The sequence below is a fragment of the Glarea lozoyensis genome (assembly GCF_000409485.1).
Source record: "Glarea lozoyensis ATCC 20868 chromosome Unknown GLAREA17, whole genome shotgun sequence".
Lineage (NCBI taxonomy): Eukaryota > Fungi > Ascomycota > Leotiomycetes > Helotiales > Helotiaceae > Glarea > Glarea lozoyensis.
Genome location: NW_007360991.1, coordinates 945,403 through 962,385, shown reverse-complemented (window position 1 = coordinate 962,385; position 16,983 = coordinate 945,403). Strand labels below are relative to the sequence as shown.

The following is a 16,983-nucleotide window of genomic DNA, read 5'->3' as shown; positions in this document are numbered from 1 at the left end:
AGCAAAATATATAGAGGAAAAATCAAGAAAACCTTGGGAGTGACCGTGGATTCCAGAGCATCTATAAATGTGCGAGAAGATCCGCTTGAATTCACATGAAAAAATGCTAAACTTCGCAAGTAGGAACTTCAAGGAATTTACTTCAGTTAAAAATAAACATGTGTTACATACGAGGACCCTTTGAATTACATTCCATCTCTTTGACACAAGCTCCGAAAAAGACTGTGATCCAATAAATCTAAGAAATCCACATTATATTCAATTCGCCGCGTCAGAGAATCCTAGTATTAATTTTAGTGCTTAAGACTGTTATTACAACACCTGAGTGTTCATTTTGAGAATTGAGTAATACGTTAATGTTTATATTGTATCTGACTGAATGCTAAAGGTGATGATTTACCTTAGCATGATAGCTATAGTTTTTGTCAGAGCTCAGATTTTAATTTCCTAGTATCCAGAATCTCTGGGATCTCCTCAACTTTTTCACACCAAACGCTGTATATACATGCAATGAACCCATGCATCATCCCTCGTCGTGCGTTATTCGCAGCTCCCCTTGCAGCTACATATAAATTCTCATCGAAATCCTTTGCATCTCCTGGGACCGAAATCTCCTTGAATGCCGCACGACCAAGATTTTGGAGAGTATCTCGGACAGTTCTTCTGAACTCTAGCTCATTTGCGGAATCCCCACTAAGAATAACCCGATCCAACTTATGATCCCCAAGGATTGACTCTACAGTTTGTTTGATTTTCCCCCAAAATATTTCAGGGTCTTTGATACGTAAATCCGAATTGAACCCAAGTTCAAAGTTAACCTCTTGTTTTTCGGGCCACACAAGTCCATTCAATCCGTCGTTATTCCACCTTGATAGTAAGGTGATAACCAAATTCGTCCCTTCGAAAGAGATTGCCAACACATCATCAACCCTTCCGGTTGAATGCACGCAAGACGATACAGATGAAGATGGATCATCCGCTTGACAGTCTTCTATTTTGTAATAATCTAAGGCTGACCTTGATGCTCCTCGTCCGCCCATAAAAAGCTCAAATCCTGCAGCTCGAGCAGCTTTTTCAAATCGCTGATCCGCGAACGCACGTGTTGTAATAAACATATCGGGGATCGAGAGAAAGACGAGAGGATACACAGGTTGATATTTAGACTCAATTTTTACTTTGAGGTCTGTCATCATTTTCGTTACTGCTAAGACAATAACGTCTGTCTCGACTGGTAACGGATGACGAAGGGATGGAAATAATACCGAAGGGCTTGCACCATGAAAAAAGGGGCGAGTGAAGGCTCAATAATGAGATCTTTAAAATGGATTTTCTTCACGATAGGAACATGCGAGAGCTTAGTTCTGACGATCTATGTCAGAAGGTCGAAATAGAGGTAGATTGGAGGTTCGCTTACAATAATGAAGGCCTTCCGCTGTCATGTTTTTCAGTCTCCTCGAATAAGAATCGCATCGCGCGAATATACTCTAGTGATCCGGGAAATTTTGCGACGTCAATTACTGTGTGGTTCGCAAACCTGATTGCTGCAGTCCTAATTTTCTTTTAGTTAAAAGATACTTATTTTAATTTACAGAGGGAGACTTACATATACGAAAGCGTGATATCAATCCCGATACCAGGAGCACGTTGAAGATCAACAGGTCGACACTCTTCGCAGACTGACATTGAACTGCCATTATGCACAAGTGATATCAGGATAGGTGCAAGGCAGAAAGTAAAGGTCAATATTTGCATGCTTGAAACCACGTATTGTTTTTGGAATATAGTGAACGTGACTAGCGAATGAAGAAAAATTTATAGGTGTTCTTTTGTAAAGATGCTGGAGACGAGTACACTTGTGGTTGTTCTGAGAATGATTATTTTCCCAGGAGTTGTTGACGCCACGCCAAGCGAAACACCAACTCATACCAACTGAAGGATTTATGGCCAACAATCCGGTCTGGCGCTTAATATATCTAGTCACTAATTTTGCCATAACTTGTTATGCATCTTTGTTTTTAAAATATTTCTTGTTGTTACAACACTTGGAGCTGCTCAAGAAAATTTGTCTCGAAATAACTTGGAGAGAAGATCGACAGGGTTCTGTGGTAGTGTAACCAGGTATACATAATATGAAGTGCTAGTGGGTTGAAAGCTTATGTGTTATATATGGAAACAGATCCAGAGTTAAGCTTTGTTGTAGGCAAGTTTAGGTACGTACAAGATTTTGGAAGCCAATCAAACAATACGAGAATTTTAGAAGTCTCAGATTCATAACTAAAATAGCAGAATGTTGGAATAAATGAGAAAGCTGGGACATCTGGGCACATTAAAAGTTAGTTTGTTCCTTTTGGTGAAACAACAGAATACCTGCGTACGACTCTGTTTAACTTCTATACCTGGAGCCGCAGGGGCAAGTATTCATCGGTTGAATTTGAATTATGGCAATATATCTTTAAACCTCCTCTGGGCGGCACTTCTAAAAGTATGTGACTCCTATTCATAAAAGGTCCTTGGCCGATCTGATATATTGTAATAACTGCACATCTTCCAACTCCACCGATCCCATCGACCAGTCCGTGGTGCTGTCAAATTCTAAAAGCAGATATTCGTTCTCTTTCATCCAAATAATGAATACTAAACCACATTTCAGGAACAATTCAATGGGCAGCAGAACCTTAGGATTAGGCTTCGTCAGACGAGACAATGAAATCGGTGGCGAATATTCTTCCAACGACAACTTTTCAAGATTGCAACGTTGTTCATCGTAATTCTGTATCCTCAATGGTCTAGCAATGTTGTGCTTTGTGTCTCTCTCATCTTCCTGGGAAGCCATCTAGATATTCACAATCGAGCTCGAACACGTGGTCAAATCCCATCTTGTTCGTAACGTACGAACTAAGGTCTTTGAGTGAAAGTTGAAAGTCTCGATTCTGTTTTGTTACCAACGTTTTTCTCGTCGTCTGTGTATGTGAATTATCCACCAGGTATTTCGCAGCATAAGTTTAGGTTTGGGGAATATCTTCAATTCCATCGAATTTAGAGTCATGACACAGATATGACAGAGCTGATAGCAAGGTTCAAGTGGTAAAGTATGAATAGTTTTATATTTGCAAAGATAGATTTCATATTACCACTCTTTTAGCAGTACAATACTCTCATGTATCAATAAACAACTACTTCACTTCCAGTTTTGCTTCTTTAAAGGAATCGCGAGAATCCACACAGCAATGTTGTCAAATGCTCAATTCCGACCATTTTCACGACCCCTAACATTACCATGGAACCCTCGATCCAGACCCTCAAGATGGAATATCTCTTCAGCCCGTAGTTCAGCTCGTGCCCATCCGCTCGGTTGTAACATTTCGCAAGTACAGCCGAAGCTCATGGCTGTGTACCACAAGCACAATAACTACTTCTTTTGTCAAATCCCGATTCGGGGACGCGTTGAATAAGCCGTGGATCGTGGATATGGAAAAGGTTACGCGTTGGGAATCAAAATGAACATGTGACTTCAAGAGCTGGAAAGTTGGGTTGGACGAAAGGAAGAGGCGTGTTCAAATGTGTAGTAGTACGAAAATTCGGACTTTTTGAAGTATAGAACGAAAAATTGCCTTGGCAATTGACCAGTTTACATTCTGAAGTGCTGTATTGAATCTTGGAAGTGCACAGTGGTGTGAACAGGGCAGCCATATTCTCGAATACCACGTCATGTATAGAATCCTTTTCGCAGGGTTTTCGAGAAGCCTAAACAAGTAGGGTAAACTTTCCTAAATGGCTGAAGGATTTACGTTATTAACTATTAGTGATGGTGATAGTATTTAATATTTTGAATCTTCTCACATATTGCATCTTAAAAAGAAGGATACCCTCAAGTTCTCATAAGCAACTCACACATCTGAGGTTCATTTTAAGATGCTGAATAGATTGATTTGGCTTATCAAGTTGACGACTGAGTGAAAGAAGACATAACCTGGATGAAATACATGTCAAGAAGAATCGCAAATGGAAAATACGGTTCTAAACAGTTACCTAAATTATTGATAGCTTATATGATATCATCAAACTCGCTGTAGACAAAACGTCCGCGGGCCAGCATTCCATAAAATCAAGTTTCTGCACCTGCCACGCGCTCATAACATTCCAAGCAAACATTGCCATGTCTAGCATGACATTCCATTCCCGGAGATAGAAATCACAACACAGCATAACCTAATAATAAATTAGTCAACATGGTACGATGTTGAAGAAACTCGCGGGCCTTGGATTTCCATTTTTCTTTTCTTTTCATTCTCGCTTAACCCTCTTCTCCCCCTTTTCCAACACAACATCCTCAAAATGAAACTCCTATCCGCGATCTCCTTCTTGCTCGCGTTTCCGACCTTTACAACCGCCGAACCCATCGATCTCGGCACCGCCTCCTCCTTCGCAGTCATAGCCGCAACAACAATAACCAACACCGAAACCGGCCTCAGCGTGCTAACCGGCGACGTCGGTCTCTCCCCCGGCACCTCCATAACAGGATTCCCACCCGGTCTCTACACCGGGACATTACAAATCGCCAACGGCGTCGCCTTACAAGCGCAAGCAGACGCTCTTACTGCCTACAATGTCGCCGCTGGCTTGAGCGGTACCGATCTCAGCGGTCAGGATCTCGGCGGTCAGAGTTTAGCGCCTGGTGTTTATAGTTTCAGTTCATCGGCGCAATTGACGGGGACGTTGACGCTTGCGGGTGATGCGAATGCGGAGTGGGTTTTTCAGATTGGGAGTACGTTGACGACGGGGAGTAATGCGAGGGTGGAGGGCGGTGGATGTAATGTTGTGTGGGCTGTGGGGAGTTCGGCTACGTTGGGGACGGGGACGCAGTTTAGGGGGGTGGTTTTGGCGAAGAAGAGTGTTACTGCAACTTTTGGGGTGAATGTGGTGGGGAAATTGGTTGCGCTGGAGGAGGCGGTCACGTTGGATGGGAATGAGGTTGGGGGTGGGGGGTGTGAGGATGGTGGAGGGGGTGGTGAGACGACGAGTTCGACGAGTTCGACGACTGCCACGACTTCGACAACTTCGACGACTTCGACAAGTTCCACGAGTTCAACCACTTCGACAACTAGTACATCTGGAGGGGCAACCACTACAATCTCGTCGACTGCCACATCAACCACCACAATAATTACCACCGTCCCTTCAACAACTTCCTCTAGAACTCGTCCACCAATTCTTGGGAATAGTCTGATAACCGATGATACAACATCGCCTACCACCACTTCCAGCCGAACTCGTCCACCTATTTTAGGCAATAGTCTTATTACCGATGAAACTTCGTCAAATACCATGACCTCAAGCAGAACTCGACCACCGATTCTGGGGAACAGTTTAATTACTGATACCTCTATGTTGCCAAGTGTTACACCTGGGGTTAATACGATTTCTGATATAACGGATACAGGTTCTGTTTCTGGGAAGTCAGGGAGCAGGTCTGGGGTTACTTCGTCAACTGGCTCTTCGTTGGAGATCACATCACTTACCATCGCCTCCATCAGCGCCCCACGAACGACATCTTCCAGAGCAGCAAAAACCACAAGACCCTTCCAATCTCTAACTACAATCACCGCAACTCACTACACGATCTTAACTACGAGCTCCTACGAAGTGAACTGCGGTTGTTACAAGACTCATCTCCAAACGAGTGCAAATATAGTTACAACGGTAATTCCTTGTCCCACGCAGGATATCGATTATTCATTCCCATCCAGGGAAAAGGTGGACAGAGCTTCAGACACTTCCGTCAAAACAGCATCTCCAGTAAGCGGCGGGGAAGAGGGGTTTCATGCTCAAAATGATGTTTCTCAAACCACCAAAACTGCAGAAAGATCGGGTCCCAGTAGCTCTAAGACTTCACATCTAGTCACTGGAGCCGCAAAGCGGACCAGAACTCACGGGAGTCTAGCAGCTATTTTGGCTGTGAGCATAGCGGTGTTTGTGCTGGGGCTCTTGTAGATTGTAGATGGTTTTGTTTTCTCCTTGTAGATATTCTAGCTTTCGTGGATAATCTTCTATCTCGTATGTCGTTCATGTAGTATATGCATAGTTGCCTTGAGGGTCGGAAAGTCTGAGGTTATGACTTATCATCGGAGATTTCGTAGGAGATTTCGTATTGTGTTCACTTTCTTCACTTCAGCGAGATACTAGAATTTCGTTAGTTTGATTCTATGAAAGACTCGGGAAAAGTGCCTGAAAATAGTGATCCTTCATGAATAATGTGTCGAAGAAAGGTTTCAAACCATCCCTCACTCGAGCGAAAGGTTACACGAGCTCTCACCTCGAGTAATAACCACCATCAGTAATCCACAGAACACCTCAACTCCCACCCACCACCCAACTCAATCCATTCTCACCTCAGCCTATCCCCCATTTCAAACCTCCTCGATCCCCATCCTCCCACCCGCCATCTCACTCAGCCTCCAATCCAGCTCGTACCCCTCGGTCCAAAACTCCAACACAAACAGCTCGGCTGTAATATACCAGCAAACCTCATGGCGGTGAAGCACAAACAACAAAACACAAACAACAACTTACCAACGCACAAGCACAAATCTTGCCAAGACATAAACGTAAAACTTACCAAGGTCATTTATAGAGAGCCAAGAACCGAGTATCACGGTTACGCGATCGATGCGGGATCGCCTGTAGCACGCCGAGGATCGTGGATTTCGTGTAGGGCATGAGGGTACGCGTGGGATGGAGGGGGACATGTGATTGGGGAGCTGAAAATCTTGATTAGGAGGGATGTTGGGAATGGGAGGGGAGATTCAGAGGTATGACTGAATTTGAAATTGGAATTACTAAGAGACGTTGTTGGTAATTACAGTTTATCTTAGTTGGGAACTTGATTTAACATTAACACAATGAACAAATGTGAGTGTAAAGAAGTAACGAAAGTTAATCCGAATGAGATGCTGACCCTTCAACGTACTTAAGGAGGAAAATGGATTGATGTATGATTGATTAAATCGAAAAATGTATCTGATTTAGTCCGGTGTTTTCAAAATCAACCTTAAATTCCATTTGACATACAAAAGATCTAAACTTAACAGTATACACAGTTAATTTTATGAATAAGAACCGTAGTCGGTGATTTTGCTAGCAAAGAAGCCTCAATTGACAGTAATTGCAGTGCTGAACGATCGAACGAGGATTGTAAGATTACAAGTCTGGTACAAGTTCGGATTTCGTGAATAAAACCGTGTACCAGCGATCATTACCTAGGTACATTGTATAATGCAAACATACCAATAAGAACCATTTCATTCTCCTTATCCGGAGTAAAGTTGTCGTCGGCGTTAAGCTTTTCCCCGGCCCAAGCATGAAGTAAGCATGGAGGCTCTCACGTCACGGGATATGGCGACATCAACGACATCAGCTTGTCCCCACAGCTAAATTTGCCATCAACAAGGGGTTTTCAATCGATTTCTGTAAAAGTGGCATGTCATCGATGCATTGATAATAATAAATTTACATCTGTGTTACCAAGATTTTAGCTGAAGAAAGTCCGAAAGTTGGAGATACAAACGCCGAATGTTTCTTCGCAGCTGAAGATTTCGTAGAACAACCAAAGAAAGACTTTCCAAAATAATACTTACTTCTTACTAATATGAACACAAAACGGCAGATCTAGATCTAGCGGTAACCCGTGAAACCATCTCTCACACCGTCAAATGAAGCCGTCGCACAACTTCCGCCTCGTTGTGTCTATCACTCCTTCCATCGCATATTCCAGAAAGCCTTCCAAAACCCAAAATACAGCATCCATAAAAACCGACGTCTGACGAAGTCGGGCCGAGCCAATCAGCTCCGGCCCGTCCCTGAAAATCTTCTGCAGAAGTCTGTAATAAGCGAGGATATATTTAGCGGGTCCACTCCGCATCCAGTTTAGCGGTGATCACACCATCGACGTCTTCCCAAAAAATTGTCCCCTTGCGATGGCGACACCGGCTGTCCGTTCCTTTGAGAATGGGAGAGTCATGGCCATGGCTGTGATGATGGCCTACGTGGGCGCTGGTAGGGGGGAAGTGGAAACACAACGGTGAGTTTTGTATGGGTGGATTGCTTAGGAATCCCACAATTGGTAATTGTTCCACCTGGTTTTCAGGACTTCTCTTATATACATTCAGTTGCCCCGAGTCTCTCTCTCTTTCAAAAGCAAACAAACAAAACGTCATTATTATTCTGATTAGAATTCGAGTTTCGTCTTTCGAGCTAGTTTAAAGCGTTTATTGCTTGCTCCTGACATTTACATTTCGGGCATTGGTCTACTCTTTCTCCTACTCCCCCATCACACCATCTCACCTCCGATTGCGACATTCTCCCCTCTTTCATTGAATATACCCAGAACCCCAGATTTCACAACGTTTCAATATCGATCTCTCATCCATCTCACCTCCACCTACCTCATCATCATCACATCTCTCAAAATGGGTCTTCACCGCGAATCCAGTGCCTCCAACGTGGAATCAGGATACGCCTCTGGAGCCTCCTCAACCGCCTCCCTCCCCTCCGTCGTCTTCACAAAACAACACCTGAAATTCCTCAACTCCACCCTCAACAACCTCTCCCCCATCGACATCCTGCGCTGGTGCAAGATCTCCCTCCCAAACCTCTACCAAACCACCGCCTTCGGCATCTCAGGTCTCGTCACGTTGGACATGCTCTCCAAAATCGGCGCCGAGACCCCAGATCTCCCACCCATCGACGCCATCTTCCTCGACACCACATACCATTTCCAGGAAACACATGCCCTGATCGAGAAAACCAAGGCCAGATACCCAAACGTGCATCTCCACATCTACAAGCCGCAGGGCGTGGATACGACCGCTGAGTTCGAGGCGAAATACGGCAAGGAGCTGTGGAAAACAGACGATAACCTGTACGACTGGGTGGCGAAAGTCGAGCCTGCTCAGCGCGCGTACTCGGATCTCTCAGTCGGTGCTGTGCTTACCGGACGTCGGCGTTCGCAGGGCGCGAAACGCGATTCCCTTGATATCATCGAGGTAGACGAAGCTGGACTGATCAAGATCAATCCGCTCGCCAGCTGGAGTTTCAAGCAAGTGCAGGAGTACATCAAGGCGAACGATGTGCCTTACAACGAGCTGCTTGATCGCGGGTATAAGAGTGTAGGGGACTGGCATAGCACGGAGCCAGTTAAGGAGGGCGAGGATGAACGGGCGGGACGCTGGAAGGGACAGGAGAAGAGTGAATGCGGGATTCATAATAAGAGGAGTAAGTATGCGATTTATCTGATGGAGATGGAGCAGAAGAAACAGCAGGAGGAGTTGGCTGCTAGACTTGAGAAAGTGGAGGTTGGATCACCTGAGTCAGAAAAATCGGATGAGCAGGTTGAGCATGTCAGTGAGACGCATCTTCGTCCTTCGACTTATGCTATTGAGGTTTGATCCTCTCACACGACTTTTTTGTTTTGAAATCATTTATGGTGTTTGGGTGTTAGGCATATGATTCATGGCTGGGGAAGCGAGCGATATAGGCGTTTTTGTGGAGGGCATTTTATTACTATCTTTATTTGTTGCATGGTCGTTTCTATTCGTTGCATAGATTGTTGCGTTGATTTTTTATATACTTGGGCATGGGTGGATGGATGGGGTGGGAATCCGAGGTTGAAACAACTGAACGGGTTGAGATAGATTGATTGACGACGATGGATGACGATGAAAATATAGAATGAGATAATAAATAAAATAAAAATAATTAAAAATACATACACATTCTCGTCCTCACCGTGACCTCACACCATCAAACAAAAGATATCATCGACATCTTAAAGTCCCGGCACTAAAAGACCTTCACCCATTTACTTCATTCTCATCTACACACAATCTACCCACACGATTAATACCATGATGAAATATAAACACCTTGGATTTATGGTCTAAAAACCTCGCAATGCTTTGAATATCTTTTGCCATACAATTTACTATGACGGAGACGTGAAGTTTGATTTTACAACGTAAATACGTATCATGTCACACAAGTAAGGTTCGTATCAGTATAAACCATCACAACCTCACCACCACCAATTCCATCCTCGGTCCATCTCCTCCTCGGTCCATCCACATCTCACCACCACAACCTTACACCCTTCCCCAAAAATCCCACTCACCAAAAATCCCACCCCCACAACCCATTCTCAAACCTCATTAACATCTGTCAAATCAAAAAACCACATCCCCCTGCATCCCCCCAAAAACCTAAAACCCACCCTCTCCGTTCGCAACTCCGGTATCAACCTCCTTCACATGATATAAGCTTAGACACTCCTCCTAAAATCTTCGTGCCAGAGGTACGCAGCTATCACTTTGAGGTGGAATGGTCGTAGATTTTTATATTGGATATCCGGTTTCGTGGGGAGGTTCAAGATCTGGAGATTTAGGAGAACACAATAACTGTCACCCGTGACGCATCCATCCATCCAACTACCCACTAATCAAAGACCGCCGAACATTTCGCCTTCAAAAACCCATTTACATCCCACAATGAACCGAATAATAAAAACATCCCAAATCAATCCACACATCTCATGGCTTTAATCACGTATTTCTAGTGTATTAAATGAGTTGAGTTGAGTTGAGTTAAGTAGTGGCTTCTACTTAAACTCAACTCAAGGTAATTATAACCTACTTAAACTTAACTTATACTTAACTTAAGTTGTTTATAATTAGTTTAAGTAGTTTAAGTAGCGCCACAAACGTGACCTCTAGCTAATTAGATAGCTCGGAACCTCGGGTTAGCCCTTTAATTACTAGCTAATATACCCCCTAATACTAACTACTACCTACGTATGGGGTAATATTAGAAGGCTTATTAATACTAATTAAACTACTTAAACTGATTATAAGTAGCGTAAGTTACTACTTAAACTTAACTTAAGGGGTCTACTACTTACAATCAACTTAGCTCAACTCAAGTTATTTATAATTAGTTTGAGTAGTTTGAGTATTCCTTTAATTCACTGCGTATATCAACAACCACTCACCTCATCCTGCACTACACATTCTTCCCTCACCATTCCTATACCATCCTCCCACCTTCTTAATGATCATTACAACTCCATCCCATCCCCTCCCCCAAATGTCAAATCATCCCAACCAACCTGACCACCCAGCCAACCCAACCATCTTTTCCCCCCTTCTACTCTCATCTCCTTTCCCCACAAAATGCCTTTCACTCATCAATCTACCTTTCCCCTTTCTCGCCTCTGACTTTATTTCGATACAAAAGCGGCTGGCTCCAACTTGAATGCTCCATACTCTATCAAATCTTGACGTGGAATAGTCGGAAAGAAAAGGTCTCAACGTATAAAAGGACGTGGCTCTCTAGACATGACCTTTTAGTGATGGACTAGGAAATTCGAAGAGCTACACCCAAAGCCGTAGCTTCTGCAATACTTTCTTAGTTTCAAATATCTGAATTTCCACGCTAAATCTAATCTCAACTCCAACATCTATCACTCCCCAAAACCTACTCCATCTCATCATCATCACTCATTAACCCCCTCAACGCCTCCCTTCCCATCTCCAACTCCCACCCCAACCCAACCCCAAACCTACTTCGTTAACACCCCCACCTCCTCCCCCGTAAACCCAAACAAGAACAAAAGATCCAACAAACTCCCCCCATTAAGCCTAGCCTGCGCCTGCATCTGCACGACGGGCTTCGCATTCCACGCGACCCCCAGTCCCGCCGCTCCCATCATAAGCAGATCATTCGCGCCATCTCCAACCGCCAAAACCTGATCTTTATCCGCGCCTACCTCTTTCGAGATCTGGAGGAGCAAATCGCGTTTCCGTTCCGCGTTTACGATGTCGCCGAGGACTTCGCCGGTGAGTGTGTTGGTTGCCGGGTCAATGGCGAGGGTATTCGCGAATGCGTAGTCGATGCCGAGGGAGGTGGCGAGCCATTGCGTTAAGGGGATGAAACCACCTGAGAGGACGGCGGTTTTGACGCCTATTTTCTTGAGGGCGCGGATGAGTTCACGGACGCCGTTTGTGGGTGTGATGACGTTTCTTAATTTCGTGAAGATCTCCGCGTCTACGCCCTTCAATAGGGCGACTCTCTCCTTGAAACTCGCTGAGAAATCAAGTTCGCCGTTCATTGCTCTGGTGGTGATGGCCGAGACTTCTTTCTCGACACCGATGCTGGCGGCGATTAGGTCGATGACTTCTTCTTGGATGAGCGTGCTGTCCATGTCGAAGACTACGAGGCGTGGGTACCGCCGGGTGACGGTGTCGGCTTGCAGAACCACATCGACGTTCCATTCGCGCTCGAAGCGGTAGAGGAGTTCATGGCGGCGGAGGTCTTCGAGGGAGACGTACTCGGGGTCTGGGGTGGGACTGAAGGTCAGTTCGACGATGGAGGGATGGAGGGGGTTATCGAGGCAGCGATGGGAGGAGGTGAGGGTTTCGGAGCCGCGTTTGGAGGGGAGAGAGGCGATGAGATGGAGGAAGGAGGTGAGGCAGAGGGGGGAAATGTAGGAACCGTAGAGATGGTCGAGAGGTTCTGGGTCTGGTGGTGGTGGTTCGAGTGGGAATTGGCTTAGTGTTCGTGTTGGTGCCATGTTCGGGGGAATAGATCTTGTGGGGGGTTTCGCTGGAGAAGGTGATCGATCTATGGAAAGGTCGCTGGTGTTCTCAATATGTGGTTTCTTGTACATGATCGTAGCGACGATGCGATCAGTTTTGGTCCCAGGCGCTGGCTGACAATTCGCATGGCTCAATGAATGGTTCAATCCGCTATCGATAATCTTTGGAGGGGAACCTGGCGATGGAACGCCATTGAATTGTTTTCGAGATGGAGAACTGCTGAGTTTCGCATTTTGCGTCCGCTCGACGATGCTATCAATCCCTTCATGTCCGTCTGGTTGTGGTGGTCGGTATTGCTGATGTTCCTGCAGATAAGAGCTGCTTCGCATTCCACCAAGGGAGGGTCGGATGGCGCGGGCCATAGAGCCTCCTCCAGGGGGTTTGACGTTTTCCTTTGGATAGTCTGTCATCTTGATGGAGAGCGCAAAGGTGTTACTGGACTACTGTGGTATTCCAGCCGCGAGAGAAAAATTCGCAAGATGAAGCTGTTGATGCCACTTCATAGAGGGGTAAAAGCAAAAAGTGCCAAGATGCCGTACGTGGACGGAATTTGGCGGGGCGCTTATTCTGACAGTGCAGTTACTGCCAGTCAGGCCACTTCAGTTCCAGGGGTCCAATCTGCAGCGCAAGATGACGGAGAGATCATCACGCAGAATTTCCTGTTACGAGCCAATCCAGGAACAGAAAATTATTCGAAAACGTGACAGAATTTACTGTACGGCACATTCGGTATCCTTACTAACCAACGTTTCTTCAGCATTACCTTGTTTGTCTACGCGCGATCTCACCAACCCGACTCTCGGAATTCGGTGGTTAGGTTTGATAATGCTACAAAATATATATTTCCGAGCTACCCGTAGAGTTAATCCGGTAGTCCTATGCCAATGTATGTTCCAGCTATTGCTCTCTCCTCACAAACCATGTGCAAGAGCTCTACAACGTCAGCCCACCTGGACAGGTATACACAATTAAGTCATCTCGTCAACCGCCCAAACTCCAATGACTCCAATTCGCCAAATTATGTCGCACGAAACTGTACACATGCTCAAGCCTCATCAGCTTTCTTTTCCTCCTCTTGCAAAACGGCATCGTCTACCGGTAGTTCCGTCTTTGGTGTCTCCTCGGCAACGCTTGGTGGTGACACAGGAGGTGCCGATTGTCCAAGTGACTTTTCGAGACCGCCAAGTAAATCTGGAAAGTCATCATCATCGTCTCCAGCCTCAACTGTTGTATCGGGCTCAGGTGCCATGGGTGGGTCATTTTCGAGCACTGGAGGAGATTCTCTTTTTATTTCCTCCACAGGCGTAGGGTCTGGCCTGGACGGTGCGACCTCCACCTCTTCCTTTGTGTCGGCAACAGAGAGTTCGGGCTCTTCAACGGTCTCGACACTCGTAGCCAAATTTGGAGACACAGGCTTCACAGTCTCAGTAACATGAGTAGGTGGCTCTTCCTGGGCTTCTTTTTCGGCGAAGGTGTTATTGTTTTCGACGATATCAAGCAGCATCTCTTCTTCCTCCTCTTCCTCTTTCCTAACTACCTCAGATGCTAGTAATTCAGCTTGAGCAGGTGCTGGCGGTGGAGATGGAAGTGCTGTAGGAGCACTTTGAACCACTTCCATCTGCATAGCGTGATCAATGTCCGCTCGTTCCGCCTGTAAACTTTCAACGATAGCCTCGCTTTCGGCCAGAGTAGTCGTAGGTGGTGGAAGGATGGGAGTAGAGTTCTCTGGAAATTGTGGAGGAGCAGATACTACAGGTGAGACTATCGGAGATGCTAGCGCCGATGTTGCAAGTGCCACGTTCTTCAACGGACTACCACTCTTAGTATCAAAAGTCTTTTCATTCTCCAGCTTTGCGATCAACGGGTTGACCGGGGGAGCCAAGCTAGAATTCGATATGATATCTTGCATTGCATCCATAGTTGGAAGAGGAGTGGGTGTTGGCGAGATGGTTTTAGGTGCTTTCGATGGAGAGGTTTGATCTGTGATCGAGCCATCATCATCATCACCTTCCTCTCCATCCTCCTCGCCATCAGAAGATGCATTTGAACCCTCTCCCATCTCGGTATCCTCATTGATTGTATTTCCCTGATTTGATGGATCCTCTGGCTCAGTTTTGATCCCATCAGGCCCTACATTCGCCGAAGCAGCCCCTTCAACGGGTGCCTGACCATCAATGGGGACAGCTTGCGGAGCGCTTGAAGGCACAACAGGTTTCTTCTTTCTTCCTCGGCCAGGTCCTTTCGGTCGTTTCTTTTGAATGGGTCTATTTCTTTTGGGCGGTGTTGGCTGCACGCCAAATGTTTCAGGTGGTGGCGCGAGACTTGGATCTGGAATGACAGTTTGAGCGACTACCTCTCCATCAACTTGTTGACCATGTGGCACAACAACATCCTGAGTATATTGGTTACCAGCAGCATCAGTTCTTCTAACTGTAGTCTTCACCACAGTGGGAACGGGTGGTAAGGGTTTAGTATATGTGATTAACCCCTTTCTTCTTTTCGCGAGATATTCCAGATCTGGACCTTCCTGTTGACGTGGTATCTGCTTCCAGGCCCGCGCACTGAAGCCAGTCTCTTTGGTATCATCCTCCTTTTTCTCCGGTTTCTCAATGACTTCCGGGTCAGCATCTTCCTCTTCAACAGGAGCTGGTCTTTTGTAAATGCGCCCAGACCGAGCTGCACGCAGAAGATCCTGGCTATGCTGTGGAAGAAGATGTGAGTCTTTCGGCATACCATGAGGCAGTTCTACAGCCCATATGTCGTTTTGAACTTTTGAACTTTCTTGTTCTGCAGGAGGTGCGACAGTGACATAATCCCGACGCCATTGCCGGACCGGTAAGCCTTCGAGAACATCGTGATCAACATAACCACCTCTGTTCTGCCTCCGGTTTTGGGTCCTGTACTACGAGAATTTAGCCAACGTCATACAATTCTTCATACAAAGGCTAAACTTACACCTGGAGCCATTTTTTTCTCGAAATATCCCGGATAAATGTGATCTATGAGATCAGAGGTAGTGTATGCTAACGGATATGTGTATTCTGGTGTTACATTCAGGTGCAACTGAAGTGGATAAAGGCTCCCAGTAAGCTCGAGGTTGAGTAGGGCACTTTGCTTGACGGCGAAGACGACAACCAAACTGCTTCTGATACGCCGAACCTTTTTACTATAGAACCGGTTAGGTAATGGGTAGTTTTCTTTGAAAAGCTTCGGAACAGAGTTGTAGAGAGAGGGAAATATGTATCCAGCAGATTTGAGATTGGCTAGCAGGGCAGGTCGAACGTAAAGTTTGAGGATCAAATGTTTCTTTTCATTCTCGACTTTGCGCAAGCTGTCTTCTAGCTTCAAAAGTCTTACCGCTCTTTTGGCGCTTGGTCTCAAGCGGGAGTAAACCTGAGATGGCGGAGGAGAAGTGGATTGCTTTCTTACGAATTTTCGAGTGGACTTTGCTCGTGGTGAACTGGAGCTTTGCTTGATGAATGCTTTTCTGTTCCTTTTTGCTGAACGTTTCGGTGGTGCTACAATTGTTTGAGATATTTTGGACTTTGGTGCCGATGCCTGAATTTTATATGGCAAAGTATTGCTAGTAAATAGCGACGAGGTGTTGTTTGATTCTTCCTTTATTGTTTCTGCAAAACTTACACGGCGGGTTGCGACCGAAGCTTTTTGTACTAATGCATATCCAAGTTGTCCAAAATTGGGAAGTTGATTCGAGGAAAGCGGCGATGTGGAGGTGCTTTGCTCAACCTTTATCTGTATAGGAGGGTAGTTCCCGCTCTCAGATTGTTTCTCGAAGCCTTTTGAAGGGTTATTGGGCACGAGAGGCTTTCGAGGGGTCTCTGGCGCAAGACTGGAAAATGGTGATAAGTCGTCTCGAATGATGGATTCGATAATCGCAGTTGGAGGATGAGATATCGATGGTGGTTTGGGTAGTAAGAATGGGGGTTTTTGGGAGTTCAGAAGACTAATAAAAGGCGTATTGTAATGAGCTTGATATGTGTCGTTGTACAGGAACGGATCTGGGAGAGGGACTTGGGTGATGATGTTTGTCGAGCCTGCCTTTCTCAATTGAGTTGCTACTGGCGTGCTGCAAACTGTGGCACCGCTTGCGGTCGTTTCTATGTATTGGGGATATAGATGCCGGTGTCCATCAAAACTCTGGAAATCTGTATGCGACTCCATGTTAATATTGTAGTCTTATGCGCGCATTGGGCATAAATTGGTTGTTGATAAAATTGGTGGGTGGGTTGTGCACTCACGATGTTCAAGCAGAAGAGGGACAGAAGCCCGGTGGAGGTAAAGTGCAGTATGGGCAAAGAGCTACTAGGCAACTACGCGG

At 45.6% G+C, this 16,983-nt stretch overlaps 5 protein-coding genes across 5 annotated transcripts; 2 read left to right on the top strand and 3 right to left on the bottom strand.

Annotated features, from left to right (window-relative positions):
* Positions 1 to 425: 425 nt before the first annotated feature.
* Positions 426 to 1,190, bottom strand: GLAREA_12156 (uncharacterized protein; the record flags this gene model as incomplete). The annotated part of the gene is made up of 1 exon (XM_008082938.1): positions 426 to 1,190. One exon carries the CDS (start codon positions 1,188 to 1,190, stop codon positions 426 to 428), a length of 765 nt encoding a protein of 254 aa, XP_008081129.1.
* Positions 1,191 to 4,335: 3,145 nt separating this feature from the next.
* Positions 4,336 to 5,991, top strand: GLAREA_12155 (uncharacterized protein; the record flags this gene model as incomplete). The annotated part of the gene is made up of 1 exon (XM_008082937.1): positions 4,336 to 5,991. One exon carries the CDS (start codon positions 4,336 to 4,338, stop codon positions 5,989 to 5,991), a length of 1,656 nt encoding a protein of 551 aa, XP_008081128.1.
* Positions 5,992 to 8,465: 2,474 nt separating this feature from the next.
* On the top strand, positions 8,466 to 9,443 carry GLAREA_12154 (Adenine nucleotide alpha hydrolases-like protein; the record flags this gene model as incomplete). The annotated part of the gene is made up of 1 exon (XM_008082936.1): positions 8,466 to 9,443. The coding sequence occupies one exon, from the start codon at positions 8,466 to 8,468 to the stop codon at positions 9,441 to 9,443; it is 978 nt and encodes a 325-aa protein (XP_008081127.1).
* Positions 9,444 to 11,608: 2,165 nt separating this feature from the next.
* GLAREA_12153 (HAD-like protein) lies at positions 11,609 to 13,054 on the bottom strand (the record flags this gene model as incomplete). The annotated part of the gene is made up of 1 exon (XM_008082935.1): positions 11,609 to 13,054. The coding sequence occupies one exon, from the start codon at positions 13,052 to 13,054 to the stop codon at positions 11,609 to 11,611; it is 1,446 nt and encodes a 481-aa protein (XP_008081126.1).
* A 635-nt stretch (positions 13,055 to 13,689) lies between these two features.
* On the bottom strand, positions 13,690 to 16,826 carry GLAREA_12152 (uncharacterized protein; the record flags this gene model as incomplete). The annotated part of the gene is made up of 2 exons (XM_008082934.1): positions 13,690 to 15,546; positions 15,600 to 16,826. 2 exons carry the CDS (start codon positions 16,824 to 16,826, stop codon positions 13,690 to 13,692), a joined length of 3,084 nt encoding a protein of 1,027 aa, XP_008081125.1.
* Between the last annotated feature and the right edge of the window lie 157 nt (positions 16,827 to 16,983).